Source organism: Lynx canadensis, chromosome F2 (assembly GCF_007474595.2).
Source record: "Lynx canadensis isolate LIC74 chromosome F2, mLynCan4.pri.v2, whole genome shotgun sequence".
Lineage (NCBI taxonomy): Eukaryota > Metazoa > Chordata > Mammalia > Carnivora > Felidae > Lynx > Lynx canadensis.
The window spans coordinates 19,579,720-19,597,469 of NC_044320.2; the positions used below are offsets into that span (position 1 = coordinate 19,579,720).

At 42.9% G+C, this 17,750-nt stretch overlaps 1 protein-coding gene across 2 annotated transcripts in view; it reads right to left on the reverse strand.

Moving 5' to 3' along the window:
• DEPTOR (DEP domain containing MTOR interacting protein) overlaps positions 1-14,685 on the reverse strand; it is a 137,192-nt gene extending 122,507 nt beyond the window's left edge. Inside the window, exon 1 of one of the 2 annotated variants that reach the window (XM_030304582.2) lies at positions 14,389-14,684. In XM_030304582.2, coding sequence (XP_030160442.1) covers positions 14,389-14,516 — 128 coding nt within the window. In that variant the 5' untranslated portion in view covers positions 14,517-14,684. Of the gene's footprint in view, positions 1-14,388 lie in introns of both variants that reach the window. The other variant, XM_030304583.2, reaches the window with a different exon arrangement.
• Positions 14,686-17,750: the final 3,065 nt, after the last annotated feature.

A 17,750-nucleotide genomic window follows, 5' to 3' on the forward strand; every position in this document is an offset into this window, starting at 1 on the left:
AGTTTAACCTTTGAACTAAACACCCTCGCTTATAAAATAAGGTAACATTTAAAATGGTGGTTTCCAGGGGCGCCTGGGTGGCGCAGTCGGTTAAGCGTCCGACTTCAGCCAGGTCACGATCTCGCGGTCCGTGAGTTCGAGCCCCGTGTCAGGCTCTGGGCTAATGGCTCAGAGCCTGGAGCCTGTTTCCGATTCTGTGTCTCCCTCTCTCTCTGCCCCTCCCCTGTTCATGCTCTGTCTCTCTCTGTCCCAAAAACAAATAAACGTTGAAAAAAAAAAATTTAAAATGGTGGTTTCCAAACTTCAGAGTAAATCAAAATGCACTTGCAGCATTAAAATATGGTATGCCTCTTCCTGGACTGAGGCATGGAAGTTCTGGACCTAGGAATAAATAAGGCACCATACCTCACCCCGAAGAACGCAGATGAGTCACCTGTGGAGGGCCACGCAGGATGTGTGGAGGTGACCTCAGAGGCCCAGCTTGACTTGCCAGGCAGTGAGCTGGCTAAGACCGGGAGCCTGGCCTTTCCCCAGCAGGAGTGGCTTCACCCAAACCCAGCCATCACCAGGACTGTGGCCCTTCCTGGCCACAACTTCAAACAAGGCCCCAAGGTCTCCAGGTGCTGCGCACCTGCTGTTTCCCAGCTTGGTCTCGTCGGTGCCTGACTTCACAGTATGTGTGCATTATAGAAAGGCCGAGTGGCCTGGGGACAGGGCCCACCCTATGGAATAGAAACATCCTACATGTCAGGCAGCTTCATGCTCGTGCCCAACTTGTAGGATAATGAGGAATGGAAGGCCCTGTACCTTCTTGCTGGCCCTTCCCACCTATGGGTCTCTAGTAAAAGTGTTCCTTAACCCATACTTGGGATTCACCTTCACCTCCCTCACCACACCAGAGAGACAAAAACAGAAAGGGCTGTAGAGGCCTTGCTGGAAGCGTGTAAGATGAGGGAAGGCTCCAAGCAAGACAAGGAGCCGTTTTTTTAAGTCACTGGAAGAAGAAGTTTAGCAGTTGGACCTTCCCTTTAGAAGGTGCCAGCTTTTGCTTACACCTCCCATTCCCAAAATTCTGGACGGGAAGGGAAGACAGGCCTGCCATCAATCACCTTGACCCTTCTCCAGAAAAATTATTATCACACTAGGACATAGGGCCCTCAGAGAAGAAAACACCTGCCCTATGAGAAACACATACTTCACATTAACAATCCCTTCTGCCATGAGAGGCATTTTAGGCCACATAGGTAAGATGCGATTCTCAAAGGACTCATGGTCTAATACCGTAAAATGTCCGCCTTCTTGCAGATGTGGTTTTAAGTGACTAACTGAATTGGCCAAAAGTAACCTTGGAACAATTGTCTGAATAGACTACAGTATCGTTTTAAGTAAGTGTTCTCTTTGCTACCAGTTGTACTATCATCCCCATGAAGGTCCCTCTCCCAGGAACCCCCAGACAATGTAATTGAATAACTGTTGCTAGGCTCTATCAAGAAGAGCAGTTTTTGCTACAAAGCTAAACAAATTGTCATATTATATAGGTGGATGTCCTTTTAAGGACCGCCAGGCTAAGTTTTATGATGAAATTTCCGTTCACATAAGCTACCAATAAAGATTGCAAGGGTCTCCCCAAACGTATCCTAGATTCTACGAGTATGGTTGCTTTGCTGATGCTAGGGTTCCTCCCAGCCCCCCTCCCCTATCCATACATCTAGAGGCTCATAAAGAACACACTGACTCTTGGCTACTAGAAGTTTTCTCTGGCAGAGGCGAACACATTTGTCCATATGCTCAACGGAGGAACACTGGTGACGTGGAACAGTTACAAGTTGTGAGAGATGTTTCGAATCTCAAGAACTGGGAGAGAGAAGACCTTTAAGAGGTCACTCCCACTCTCCAAAAACCTTCCCAGGGACCCTCCAGAGGCCTGGCTTCAGTCAGGAAACCTTAGACTATAGATGGGACAGATACATAAAAGAACCAAAAATGTCCAGATAAACCCCCAAATTCTCACAGTTTTCAAACTCCTCCCTGAGTAAACATTCTCCCAGAACTGCTGACAAATAGCCAAACCAACTTCCTCTCCTTCTCTGTGTTCCCCTTTTGGAAATGACATTATCTAGCAGCAAAACACCCAAAATGGAGCGAACAGGAAGACAATTGAAGAGATTCTCTCTGGTTAATTAACCATGGAAACAATCAAATCGTTCTGTCCCATAATAAACAAAATGGCTCAACAAACCCTGGTGCATCGGAACGGTGGTTTGTAAGGAATTCCTGGCCCTAACCGCTACACCTTCCCTTGAAAGGTGTAATTAGAAATTATAATGAGGCCCTGAGTAATCAGACTCTGCCCTCCTTGGCTTCACGCCCTCATTAGTGCATAGTCAGCAAGTGGCAAGCAAGTAGACAAATGTGTTGGCTCCAGGCCCAGCTTCTTAGATTTCACGGATGCTTCTCAATGGGTTTAACTGGAGCTGCTCTCTTTTGTAGTCAACACAGGCGAAAGAGAAAAGTCGCATTTTGATATCACAGTTTCTTATCGATACTTGAGTACAAAAGTTTTGCTGCATTTGCACATGTGCCACCCATTTTGAAGAATAAAAGACTAAATTCATGCTACGTTATCTGAGAATAAAACCAACTTTTATTTGGATTTATTCCTATTAGTTATCTTTATGGTAAGATGCAGTATGAAATCAATGCCCGAGTCACTATTGTAAAGTCAACACAGCATGCCCTGAAATATAAACTTAAACCATATTACCAGTGTGAGAACACCTGCCTTCTTGATAACCAAAGGTAGCTCCCATTTCCAATTTATGGAGAACGGAGGGGGAAAATTGACAAAATGTACTGAACATGTGACATGAAAGATATTTTTTAGTTGAGCTATGTAAGTACAAAATGCTTTGCAACTTTTCCAAAAGGCTGCCTCTTAATTATCCCGAAAACAGCTTTGCTTAAACAAAGAGATGACTTTTATACAGCTTTGGCTATCTGTGGATGGAGGTGTTCCTTGGAAAGTCATCAAAATCCAAGTGATACAGAAATCATTCTTTGCAATTTGAACCTAAACTTGCCATTTCAATCGTATCTTGAGAGTTCTATTTTACTCTATCACTGAAGGAATCCTGAACACCAGAGGCATATCTTCCAAATCAGAGGGTGGTGAGGGGTAGGAGATGAAGGAGGAAGTATCGATACAGAACATGTAACCACCATTATGGGGAGGTTTTCGGGAGGAATTATGTAGAAAGGAGCAGAGTCCAAGATGCATACCAATGTCTCCTAACCTCTCCTATGCTGTGTCTTTCTTGTGGCTTTTCTGTAGACACTTTCTTCTTCTCTGTATAAGCTCCCTCTCTGAACTTTATTTCTTCTAAAATTATGGCTTAATCACATTGTACTCTACTCAAAAAATTTTCACTGATTTTTCATCGAGCCCAAATTACTTTTTGCAGAAGACATTGCGCTTATCTCCCCAACACTCAATGAACCTTTCTCCAAAGTACAACAGCTGTGATCTCCCCTCTCCCCGCAAGGGGACCCAAGGCAGGCAGGGTAAAAGCATCCTCCTTGCCACAGTATCACAGATGGGTAAGCCCAAGACCACCAGTGAAGAGCTTTGCTCTGTTGTAATATCTTGTGAGTCTGTGAGTTAAGATGGTACCAACTCATCCAAGCTCAAGACGTTTGCTGGTAGTTGATGGCAGCCAAATCCAGTCTTCGTTTGTTCAGGAAATACTGAATATTAGTAAACTGCATGTTGAGGATTTTAGGGGAAGTATATTATTGTCTGAAACTTAGTCCAAAGTGCCTAAGAACAATAAGATGAATTGATGGTTGGACAGAAAGACGGACAGAAGGACAGTTAAGTGATAAAGCAAGCGTGGTAAAATGTGAATTGTGGAATCAAAGTGGTGGAGATAAGGTGTAAAATTCTTTAAACTTTCCTGTATGTTTGAAACTTTTCATGATAAATAGTTGGCAGGAAAAAGCTTTAGTTGAGTCTTGTTCTTTATGTTTGGATATTCTTAAAATACTTTTGTGATATCTTTTAGCTCTTAGAAGAATGGCAGCAGGACAAGTGTCCTTTATTGTGGCAGCCAAGGTCTGTGCATCCTCCCCCACGATAGCTTCAGTTCTACCCACTGTTACATTTGACTGCCAGATTCTACAACCCAGTCATTAACAAAATCAGTTCTGGGGCACCTGGGGGCTCAGTCGGTTAAGCGTCCGATTCGGCTCAGGTCATGATCTCGCAGTTTGTAAGTTCGAGTCCCACATCAGGCTCTGTGCTGTCAGCTTAGAGCCTGGAGCCCACTTCGGATTCTGTGTCTCTCTCTCTGCCCCTTCCCTGCTTGTTCTTTGTTTCTCTCTCTCAAAAATAAACATTAAAATTTTTTTTTAAAAATCAACTCTAATAAATGTGAAGGAAAATGAATCATGCTTATGCATTAGATCATACTGCCTTAAAACCTCATCCCCTCAACTGCTTTTTGTAGTCAGTTCTCAAGAAAAAAAAAATAGTACAATAAGTGGGAGCTTTGGTAAAGTCTTGCTTTATCTACCTTATTGTAGTTTAGCTAAATGTAATATAAGGCGCTCTCTACACCTCAGTGTAAAACAGTCCTATGTCATCACAGGACTAACTCGTTGCTTTTTTCAGTGACTATATTCTGTGAAAGTCACTTTCATTTATGGAAAAGTTAGAAAGTAAAAAGGTAAGTAGAACTTTAAAAACAACTCGGTGAAAAGAAGATCCAAGTTTACTCCATTCTTCTTTTCTCCTAGGGAAGAGAAAAGGAATCGGGAAGGAAAACAGCACTTCTACAATCTAAGTAATTCACACTTTAGTGCATTCAATGTATGTGCCTGAAAATAAGTGTGCAAATCTTATAAGAGGATTGCATTTTAAATAGCAAACTAACTCAGGATACACAAAAGAAATATGTGCTAAACTCTTCTTTAACGTGAAAAAAAACACGTATATATGAACCTTCATATATTCTCGTATGAAGAACAAGATAATATCCTTTTGCAGAGGACGTGGAGCTTATCTCCAGAACACTCAATGAACCTTTCTCCAAAGTACAACAGCTGTGATCTCCCCTCTTCCCAAGGGGACCCAAGGCAGGCAGGGTAATGGCATCTTTCTTGCCACAAGTATCACAGATGGGTAAGCCTAAGACCACCTTAAGAGCGGCACATAATTCTGTATCTCTACACCGTCCCCTTCCGAATCCCCCTCGCTTTTTCTGTCAAGACACCACTCACAGAATAGCCTTTCAAAATTTCACAGCTTGTTAGAAATGGCCAAGCTTCACACATAATAAAATGCAGTGACTAACCCAACCCTAATGAAAACAGGATAGCATGAAACGAGACTTTCCCTCGTAAGGAGAGAGTGCTCATCAGAATGCTCATTTGTTTCTCACTCTTTAAGGCAAGATGAGAGTAGCTGCTGTGCTGGGACTGGTCCTCTGAATCCTGCCTGATCTCCCCACAAAGCTCCAGGCTCAGTTCTCTGTGGCAGTGATGGTTTTGCCACCTCAGAGCTGGATGATCTAATCGGGCCAACATGGAGGCGGGTGCTGGGCCACAGCTTTCTCAGTGAAAGGGATCTCTGGGGGCTCATGGGTGGCTCAGTCGGTTGAGCGTCCAACTTCGGCTCAGGTCATGATCTCACAGTTCATGGGTTCGAGCCCCGAATCAGGCTCTGTGCTGACAGCTCAGAGCCTGGAGCCTGCTTTGGATTCTGTGTCTCCCTCACTCTCTGCCCCTCCCCCACTAGCGCTGTCTCTCCCTCAAAAATAAAATTGAAAAAAAAATTTTTTTAATTTGTTAAAAAAAAAATAATCTCCGGGTAAATATCAGAATCAGAAGTGGGTAGATACAAGTATCCCCAGGAGACTGTGTCGTCAGCATTAAAACGAGTAAGCGAACCACCACCACTGCCAGTAACAGAGAGCCACAAGTCACAGCTGAGGGGTAAGAGTGGAGAGATTTGAGACTTTCTCTGGTGACACTAGCTGCTAACTCCCTCCTCTTCTTACCTCCTCTGCAGCTGCCATGGGCTTCCCTGAGCTGGAGAGCCCTGGCATGTGTCCCCACTTGCCACACCCTAGCAACAGCTGTTAATCTGAAAACCACAGATACAAAAGAACATCTTGTCCCACACTGCTGGGTGTGTTTTCTCTTGTTTCATCTCATCTCTCCCATCCACCTTTAAAATTATTCCAAAAGCCACCAAAAAAAAAAAAAAAAAAGTGATTCTTTGTGCAGACCTGAGTAGGTAGGTCAGTGTTCTCTCTGAACTCTTCCAAGATGGAACCATCGCAGCCAGCCCTGAAAAAATAGCTCCCATGGCCCCTGCTGGCATTGCCACCAGGAACAGCTGTGTGCAAGCACGCCGTCTGGCCTACTAAGTCCTCTGCCCCCAATCTGTCTCCACTATTGTCCCTCAAGTATATAATGATCCACAAAAAGAATCACTGACATAAGCTTCCAAGTTTGGTTAAGGCTGATAAATACTGGCACAAGGATCTCGGATCTAGACTCCACTTGTCTGTAGTAGACAATGAGGGGGATAGAAAAGTGCGATGACCCACTGTGTATAAAGAGGGCTGATCGTCGTTTTTCTCAGTCTTTTCCTAATCACTAAACTCCTAGAAACCAATCATTTAAGAGCCACTACTTACTAAAGGGAAGTGAATTCCTGATACAAATGAATACTGGAAATAAGAGGAGAGAACGATCTTCCTTCCCCTTCCATTCACTTCTTTGGAGATGTATTTAACTTACTTTCAGGTTTATTGGTTCCAAAAGACGGAAGCCATAACTGAAATATCATCACTGGCTTTTGAGGAACACAAATATATTACTCAAACACAGCTAACAGCAGTCATTTCAGAAAAAGGTTTACATATGAATAAGTGCATAAAGATATAAAATAATTCCATAATCATTTATTGAGCACTTACTAAATGCCTTCTATTTGCATGATGTTTTTTGCAAGTGACAAAGTCCCTTCATGTGCTCTCTCCAGGTTACGAAACGAATCATTACCAAGGGTTTGCTATGTACCAGGGTTCTGCTCCCTGCCCTCACATCCCGTTTGTGAAGCGGAAAAGAGGTTCACAGGAACAGGGTCTGTATGTTGGAGGAGCCTCTGATTCAAAGGCAATTTAACACCCTACACTAGGCTTCTCTGCATTGATTCCAAATACAGTGACTCTGTTTCCTACAACCCCCTCCCCCTTTTTTTTATGCAAACAGGCAATAATTTCCTGACTCCAGGATATCTCTGCTGTTTTGAAGAATACAAGAAAACAAGTGTTCTCCTTCTTTTTGGATCTCTAGACTTCAGTAGTAGCGTCTGGGGGGTAGTTTCCGGCTATTCCCTTCATCTACAGTGTCTGCTAGAGCTAAGCTTCCATAGTAATGGCTTCCAGTAGGGCTACCCCCTAAGAAAATCTCCAGGCCAACCTTAAAATTCTTTGTGTTCAAATGCAATGAAATGGACACTTTGTCCTTTTTCTATTCGGCATGCTCTAAATTCCTCACCTCTTGTTTACTTTATTATAGCTTGATTTTTTTTTTAATTTTTTTTTTCAACGTTTATTTATTTTTGGGACAGAGAGAGACAGAGCATGAACGGGGGAGGGGCAGAGAGAGAGGGAGACACAGAATCGGAAACAGGCTCCAGGCTCCGAGCCATCAGCCCAGAGCCTGACGCGGGCTCGAACTCACGGACCGCGAGATCGTGACCTGGCTGAAGTCGGACGCTTAACCGACTGCGCCACCCAGGCGCCCCTATTATAGCTTGATTTTTGTTCGATGAGCTGATTTTTACTTCATACCTGCACACTGCATTAACGTTTGCCAAGCAAATTCAGGAAGCAGTTCAACACTTATTGAACGTGTTTTTTTGAAAAAGGCAATAAATAGCAAGGCCGTGAGAGTCTGGAAAGACAGTCTGTTATAGCAAAAAGGCAAATACATCCAACAATCTGAAAGAACTACAATTTCCTACAATTTGGCTAAAATTCATTGCTTAGCAAATTGCTTGTAGGGAACCAGCATTTAGTGATTGGATGAGATCGCTGTAATTAGCATATTTAGTCTAGGTAGAGGAGCATAACTGGAATGCTTGAAACGTTTTCTCTCTTAATTAAGCATTCCTCATCACCTTCTTAACTCTCCTCCCCACCCCACCTGCATCCTCACAGCTGGCAAAGTAGTGAACTGCAATTCATCTTCCCGTTAAAATGATTACAGATTCAGAATGGAGTTCTAATTAAGTTTTCAAAACCACATGGCAAGGAAGACCCGGTTCAATAGTAGAGGAAGTGACCACTCTATCTTGTGAAAACATAAACACTTCTAGAAATACATCGAATTTTTCCCAACAGAATGGAAAAGAAATCATTTGTCTGCTTATGTGTTTGCAAAAAGTAGTCATGCTAGAATGTGACAAGTCTTATACACATGATTCCGTTTTACATTTGTCTCATCATTACACTTTGCAACCCTCTAAATTACTAGTTGAGGACATCATTAAATTGTAGTCTAGCATCCTGCCTAAGAACAGGTACTTTCAGTTCTCCCACTTTATGGCTGGATAACCTATAGCCAGTTGGTTTAAATGTTTGGTTTCTTAGTTTTCAAATTTGTAAAATGTGGGTGATGCATATCTTCTACATAGAGCTGCTATAAAGATTAAAGGCACATATATATACATATATATATATATATATGGCATATAAATGTCTACAGATATGTAGATATCTCTCCATCTCCTTGGTAGGTAATAAATGGCATATAAATGAGTATTATTGTTATTATTACCACACCTACCATTACCACAAAGAGGACAGTAATATTATTGGGGATTCTTTATTTAAACGCTCTATCACAAACTACTTTCTTGTTAAGTATCTCTGCGATTATCCTAGAGAAGAAACATGAGGTGTATTTTGGATGTCTTAATTAGTGTCACAGTTATGACTGCACGGACAAATTTCAAGACAAAAGACATAAATAGAACACATAAAAATAACAAATGATTTGAAAATTCATAATATGAAACCTTACTCATGAATGACTTACATATGGTTAATTATCTTCAAGTTAGGAATGTTCTAAGATTTTCTTGACTATGGCACCTTTTCTGTTTTGTATCAAGAAAAATACTATAAAAATATATATGTAAAATATCAGTTCTATCTGGTGTGGTAATAATGTGTTATTGAGTTAGTGATAAATATCACTACATTCTTTGGTCAATCAGAAAAGCAAAAGTTTGTGTAAATACATCTAATATTTTGCCTTTTATCATTCTTTGATAAAAATTTTCATCCAAATCTATTTTGTAATCGTTTTATTGAGATATAAGTGACACACCACATAGTTCATCCATTTAATGTATATAATGAGATCGTCTTAAGTATATCCCCAGAGGTATGAAATCATAACCACCATCAAGTGTAGAACATGTTCCTCCTCCCCAAAAGAAACTCTAGAACCCTCAGCACTCATCTTCCGTTCTCGACCTCGCCACTGCTGCTGGCAACCACCTTCTACCTCCATAGATTTGCCTCTTGTGGACATTTCATATAAAAGGAGTCATACAATATGTGGCCTTTTGTGTCTGCCTTCACTCAGCATATTTTCAAAGTTTATCCATGCTGTAACATGTATCAGTACTTTATTCCTTCTTATGCCGAATAACATTCCATTGCATGGATACACCATACACTGTTAATCCATCCGTCGGTGGATGGGCACTTGAGTTGTTGTTTTCAGCGACTGTGAATAATGCTGCTGTGAACAGTTGTGTATAAATTTTTATGTGAACATACGTTTTCATTTCTTTTGAATATATGCCTAGGAGTAAAATTGCTGGGTCGTATGTTAACTCCATGTTTTATCTTTGAGGAAACGCCAGACTGTTTTCCAAAGTGGCTGTATCATCTTACTTGTCCACCAGCAGTGTTTCAAGGTTCCAATTTCTCCGTGTCTTTGCCAACACTTGTTACTATTTCACTACAGCCATCCTGTTGGCATGAAGTGGTATCTGAATGCATTTTTAAGATGCAAAACCAGGGGCGCCTGGGTGGCGCAGTCGGGTAAGCGGCCGACTTCAGCTCAGGTCATGATCTCACGGTCCGTGAGTTCGAGCCCCGCGTCAGGCTCTGTGCTGACAGCTCAGAGCCGGGAGACTGTTTCAGATTCTGTGTCTCCCTCTCTCTCTGCCCCTCCCCCGTTCATGCTCTGCCTCTCTCTGTCTCAAAAATAAATAAATGTTTAAAAAAAAAAAGATGCAAAACCATAAAAGTACATTGAACACAGAAGTAAATCTTTTATGAAAAGGGAAAGAATGAAGACAATAGGGAAAGGACACCGCAGTCAGGCTGGAAAAGGAAGTTTTAATTCATTTCAGGTCCTTATGCAACCAACTGCCTTTCAAAGTGTCAGGATTGAGGAGTCAGCCCTCAATTTCACATCTGGAGCTTATAATAATCATAACAATGATAACTAATCTTGGTTTATGGTTTATTTTACAAAGTTCCCTCCCATATTGTAGCCCATTTGATCCACCAACACAAATTTTATGTGGAAGGGTATTATTGTTCCCATTCTGCAGGTAAGAGCACAGAGGCCCAGAGCGGCTGACTTGACCAAGGGAATAGAAGTTTAAATATATACATACATATGTGTCTAATAAACATTAAATATTATAATATTTCGTAAATATTAAATAAGTAAGATGCATAGAGCTGGGCCTGGAACCCGAGTTTTTTATCTCAAATCCCAATCCTTGGTGTCCGCTTTCCTTACTGCCTTATTGCTGATGACCAAAAAAGCAGTGGAAAAGCAAGAGAAGGCAAAAGGGAGTTGCATGTCTGTGAAGCAGTTAGAGGCAGGAAGCCTGCACATCGTAAAGTCCCCACAATCAGACTGTGAAAAGGCAGCTAGGGATGCATGAACATGTTGTGACAGTGACAGCAAGGATGGCATTCCCACCCCTTCATGAGAGGTCCCTCCAGTAATGAAGAAGCCAGGGTATACTTAAATCCCTAAATTCTGGGGGCACCAGGATGACTCAGTTGGTTAAGCACCTGACTTCCGGTCAGGTCATGACCTCGTGGTTCCAGAGTTCAAGCTCCGCATGGGGCTCTGCACTGATGGTGTGGAGCCTGCCTGGGATTCTCTCTTTCTCTCTGCCCCTCCCCCACTCACTCTGCGCCCCCCCCCCCAGCACTATCTCTCTCTCTCTCTCTCTCAAAATAAATAAACTTTTTTTTTTTAAGTTTATTTATTTATTTTGAGAAAGACAGAGACGGCGTGAGTAGGGGAGGAGCAGAAAGAGAAGGAATCCCAAGCAAGCTCCACACTGTCAGCTCAGAGCCTCAGGGCTGGAAGCAGGGCTCCAACCCATGAAGCCATGAGAATATGACCTGAGCCAAAACCAAGAGTCAAATGCTTCACCAACTGGGCCACCCAGGCGTGCCCAAAAGAAATAAACTTAAAAAAAAAAAATCCCTAAATTCTGAATATATCATCTGTACTTACAGTAGAATAGTCATATGCACTGGTCATTCTAATACTTACTGAGTAATTACTACGTGCTAGACACAGTACTAACATGGTTGAGACTTCTAAAAAGCAGTGATTACGCTTTTCCAAAGTAAAATTAAAAGTGAACATTTTCAAAGCCTTTCACATGTGGCATCTCATTTAAACCTCACAAAATTCTTGTAAGAGATGTGGAAACAGGCCCAGAGAGTGAACTGACCCCAAAGTCACAAAACTATTAGATGGTGGAGGCAGAATAAGAATCAAGGCAGCCTGATTCTATACGCTGTGTCCTTAACCACCACCCAACCCTTCCTGCCAGATCTTGCTTGGCTCCAAGTCTTACGTGGTGACTCTGGTGACGCACAGAGACCAACAATACAGATTAATTCCAGCAGCCATTTGTTGAATGCTCATTAACACAAGCTCAGGGGCAAATTCTCCCAACAACCCATTAAGTGCTTCTCTTCATTTCCACTTAATAGATGAGGAAACAGAGGCTCAAGGGAAGTGAACTGGGGCGCCTGGGTGGCTCAGTCAGTTGGGCGTCCGACTTCGGCTCAGGTCATGATCTCGCGGTCTGTGAGTTCAAGGCCCATGTCAGGCTCTGCGCTGACAGCTCAGAGCCTGGAGCCTGCTTCAGATTCTGTCTCCATCTCTCTCTCTGCCCCTCTCACTGTCTCTTTCTCTCTCTCTCTTAAAAATAAAATAAAAACAAAAAATTAAAATTAAAAAAAAAAAAGAAGTGAATTAACTTGTCCAAGGTCACAGAGCTACCATAGTCCATGCTGACATGGTGCTTACTATGTACCAGGCAGTGTTCTAAGCACTAACTCATCTAACCCTCACAACACTCTATAAGGTAGGCTCCATTATTACCCACCATTCTTAGTTAAGTAACTGGTTCAAGATCTCCCACTAGTAAATGGCAAACTCAAGATTCACTCTAAATGTCAGCCTCAAAACTTCAGGGTAGTTATTGGCTACAAAGTGGCTGAGCAGAAATTCAAACCCAGGCTCACCTCCTGAGTGAGAGTGAAAGACGGTCTTTTTTTTTTTTTTTTAAATGTTTATTCATTTTGAGAGAAAGAGAGACAGAGAGTGCGAGTGGGGGAGGGGTAGAGACAGAGGGAGATACAGGATCTGAAGTAGGCGGACTCTATGCTGAACTCAAGAACCTCAAGATCATGAACTAAGCAGAACTCCCACACTTAACCCACTGACCCAGGCTCCGGGAGACAGTGCCTTCTATCTTTTTTCCAACAGGCTAAGCATGGCTCTCAAACCTGTTGCGGTGCAGAGGGGTGTTAGGAAGAGGGGAGTAACAACTGCTCTGGAGACCCCAGGGAAGGGGCATTTAAGCTGCATCCTGAAGGAGACGGTGCTTCCTGGACAAAGAGAGGCACCCTGCAATTTATTATTTAAAAAGAAATGAAATTGAGGACTTTTAAAAAGGTGATATAATAATGAGGAGCAAATTATTCAAAAGCAAGTGTTTCAGATTGAATCTGAAAAGCTTTAATTTTTTCAATTAGAAAATGCTCTTGATGAAGGAAAAACAAGCTTTTATTCCCTTGAATTTTGACTACATATTAAAAAATCATCAAGGGACAGAAATGTGCAGTTTGCCTTTTGTAACGTTAAACTCAAACTGACTTCCAAAATTTTACTTCCTCAATCTAAGGCTGCAAGCAGGGTGGTTACTAAAAACCTTCAGGGATCTTTGCAAGAATCTCTCTCCTTCAGGTCCTGAAACACAGCTTTTTCAAACCAAAATGAGCCTAGAGATTCAGGCCAAGCATTAGAAGGAAGAGGTGAGCGCCTCATTCCAGCTGGGCCAGGGGCAGGCACGCAAGTTGTGGCCACAACGTTTCAGAGCCAGGTTTTTTTTTTTCCCCTGGCAAACTGATTTATGACCACACCACGGGCAACTGCGGAACCGATCAGACCGTGTAAGTACATTACTCAAACATGAATCCAAGGACCTGGATGGGATGCGAATGTTAAGGGGGAGATCTGGGGTTCACTGCCTGTCCTCGGCGCGATGAGACCCGTCAATTCCTAATTCTTGCAGCAGCCTAGGGCCGGTGGACTCTGTTCTCCAAAATGTGCGCGCTAGGGGAGTTGGCACAGCAGCAGGGCATCGGAGCAAGGTGCCTCCACGCCCCCTTGCGGACCCGAATGACGATTGATAAGGATGTGCCAATTCAGTGATAGGTAGTTTTTCAGAAACTGGGGTTTAGCCCCCACAAGACCCCTTCAAGGGGGATCCGGTGTTCGGCCTCATTTTACAGATGAAAACGCGGAGGGTCAGGGGAGTGAAGCAGGACTTGCCAGCAAAAAGGAAAACCTCAAGTGAAGGCGATCACTGGGTTGGCCCTTTCATCTTAAAGAGTCTGGGGCTGCAAACGGCTTGGGGCCGCCCACCCCTCGCTCACTGGATAGACTAGGGGTCGGCTGGCAGCCAGCAGGCCTTGGTAGTGCCCAGGTGCCCAGGAAGAGGGAGCCCGCGGCGGGTGCCTGCGCGTCTGCCGAGCGCAGGGCTGCAGCTGCGGGGCCGGGGCGCAGAGCGCACCACCGGCTCCCATGCGTCCGCCTGGGGAGCCTCGCGCCAGTCCCGCGTCGCCGGACGCCCGGCTGCAGCAGCAGCTAAGCAAGGGCGCAATGCCGACCGCCCACGCGCCCGCAGCGGTCCGGGAGCCCAGCGCGAGTTCCCAGGCACGAGGCACAAGCGTGTGAGCGCGGGACTGCTGCGGACACAGGCTGGCAGTGCCACCGCGCGCCCACCGGCACTGCCCCACGCCTTACCGTAGCTGCTCCCCAGTGACCAGGACCTCAGCCATGCGCTCCAGCTCCCTTTGCTGCGCTCCACCACTCCCACCGGTGCTGCTGTCGCTGCCACCGCTGCCACCGCTACCGCTGCTGCCCTCCTCCATGGTCGGGCCGCGCCGCTACTACCACTGTCTTCCCTAGACGCCGTGGGTTTGGGTGTTAAATCAGCCTGCCCTCACGGAGGCCTCCCCCGCCATCTTTGTCAGGGGCAGTCCCGTTGCTCAAATGCGATTGGCTAGAGAGGGAATCCCTGTGGGTAGGTTGAGGCGCTGGGCAAGTCCGCTCCAGGAACTCCAGCTTGGGGCGGCGGCTGGAGCCCCGCGTGGTCGGGGGGCGGGGCCAAGGGAGGAAAATATAAACATCTGGGCGGGGCGCCGGTTCTGCGTCGTGTGTGCTGGTGGAGGTTAGATAGGTGACCTCATTTTTCGTTACCCACAGAGCTCATGCCCTGGGACCTTGGGGAAAGGTTAGGAGGTTACCGAACAAGTGTAAAGGTATGTTTATTATACCGCCTGTGCTCCAAATTGGCAGAGTAAAAATAATAATGAAATAGCTCGACAGTGAACAATGAAGGATATACTGATATACACGTCACTGCAGGGGTTGGTGAAATTAGGCGTTCTTCTCGTCCCAATGCCCTTCACCGAAGATAGCTTATTTACCTTATGGTGTAATCACTAAAGAACGCTGGCCAGGGAATCGCAGAGCTAGGGTCCAGCTCCACGCCTATAAATTCCTACCGAAATGTGCTTAATCCTCAGTTTCTTCCTTTACAAAATAAAAATAATTATGGCTACCACTTGTTGACCTCTACTGCATTAAAGATGCCTCAGAGGAAAGAGAGGAAGAAATTCTTTAATTTTTGCAACAAATCATAAAATGGGTATTGTCCTCATTTTGTATCAGGAAGCAGGCTGAGAGAGATGGGGTAACTTGTCCAAGGCAAGCAGGTAATAAATGCAAGAAGAATCAAACCCAGGACACTCTAGCTTCAGAGTTGTGTTCTTAAAAGATTGCTTCTTAAAACGAGGATATGATGGCATTGTCTACAGGGAGGATGGAAGGAACTTTGACTAATACCAAATAAATGTCCTGTTATTCAGTCTCATGCAAGGTCAGAGCCCGGTCTGGAGGAAAACAGTAATGCTAATGGTAGTGGTCATTGTACTAAAGGGATATTGCTTGTTGGCGGTTTTTGCAACTTTTTACAATTTTTGCATATATACAGGTCTCTGCGCCCTTACTGTGAATTTTTTTTTTTAGTGAATACTGTATGGAAAGACAATCTTTCAACTGAAGATTTGTAGTAAGTTTACAGAATAAAAATGAAAATGAGAGGTCTGTCGAATAACAAATTCTCTTCTTTGTACATTTTATACCAATTCTGCTATTCAAGAATATTTATACTCACAATCCTGCAGGTTTATTATATTTTATTGTTCTGTTTTCTTGTCGTTTGTTTTTAAAGAAGATAATTGTAGCATTTTCCAATATTCTGCAAGTTCATTACCTAACTTACACAATTCACTGAACATTTATTCTGTGCTTTACATGGTGCTAAGCACTTTGTTTATATTATTTAATTGACCCCTGAGAGTTGGGTATTCTTATCGTCAACTTACAAGTGGAAAAGCTTAAGCATAGAAAGGTAAAGTAATTTGCCTAAATTTCATACCTGGAAAGTCAGTTAGGCAGCCCTTGAACCCTGGGTCTGTAGATCCTCAAGGTTATGCTGAGCCGTACTCCAGAAAAAGAACAATTATCCCACCACCTTGTGCATTCAACACCAAGGTATTAGGTAATTCTTTCACCAAAAGAAATTATCTAATTTTCTTAACTTTTTAAATAGACCATGACAAAAATGTAGACCAAGCAAGACATAGTTCTAAGTGAATGTGATTCTAAGAGCTTCATTTTGCATAAACTATAAAAATAACTTAACATCAGCAGTAGTCGCAGAATTAATGAGTTTAACAGCTGGCTGTCACTCATGTTTTAATCCTATATTATAGAATATCAAGAGTTTGCATGGACTTCACACTCGAACATGCGGTTTCTATACTGATTCTGTCATTTATTGACTCTGCAACTTTATGCTAGTAACTAGTTACTTACTTCTCTGGGCCTCAATTTCCCAACAAGAATAATAATTCTTACCTTATGGGGATGTTGTGTGCCTTATTAATAACATTATGTAAGGTTTTCATGTACATGATGTGTGTTCAATAGCTGTTCTTTTTAATGTCTTTACTGCTTTTAATAATAAGAGGAAAAAGAAGGAGGAGGAGGAAAGAGGAAGGAGAAGATATTCTTACCAGATACTTTCCATGAGGAGTTTTTGGTACAAGGCAAAACACTTTTTCTCAAGTCATCTGTAATTATTGTTTTTAATTCTTAGTGGGCCTTTAAAATGAAGAAAAGTGGGGCTCCTGGGCGGCTCAGTTGGTTGAGCATCCTTCCAACTCTTGATTTCTGCTCAAGTCATGATCCTAGCGTTATGGGATCAAGCCCCATGTTGGACTCCTTTCTGAGTGTGGAGCCTGTTTAAACTTCTCTCTCTCTCTCTCTCTCTTTCTCTTCTCTCTCTCCTTCTGTCCTCCCTGGCTCACACACATGTGTGCTGTCTCTCTCTCAAAAAGTAAAATGAATCTTAAAAAAAAAAATGAAGAAAAGAGAAGTGCAGAACTGACCTCCCTAAATCTGTTTTTATATAATGTTTTTAATCTTTTTGAAAGTGCAAAATGGAAAAAATTATTACACATTTCTAAGTATCGAGTGTTCAACACTGTTTTATCCAAAAACTCTGACTCTGTGTTGTAAATTGTATCACTATTGTGATTGTCTTTTGTTTTTTCTTCCTATAAATCTAGTTGTGTTTTCATTTAAATTCAGGCAACTTTCTTTATCCAAAAATTAAAAATTAAAAGAAGTATATTTTTGTAAAATACTTTATTGTTTAATGATTTATGATAAAAATTATGATAAAAACCTTTTATCATGAAAGTTTATGATTAGAAAAACACCTTGACATAAGGGGGAAAAAATTCAAGTCAGGAAAATACCTCACACCACTCCAGTGAGATACAGCAGAATTTATTTCTTTTGCTCAATGAGAAGGGTTTTCTGTGTGTGTGTGTGTGTGTGTGGGTGTGTTTGTGTGTGTGTGTGTACATGTCTACGGGAAGTGGGAACTGGTTTGCTATCATTGTTTCAACCTTTCTTTTGACATATGGGCTATACCGTGCTCTATTGGGCTAGACGACAAACCGTTTTTCCTAACTTAGGAAAAGATTGGTCCTGCTCCTGAGGACATGTGAGCACCAGTGCTGAGTCTGTGA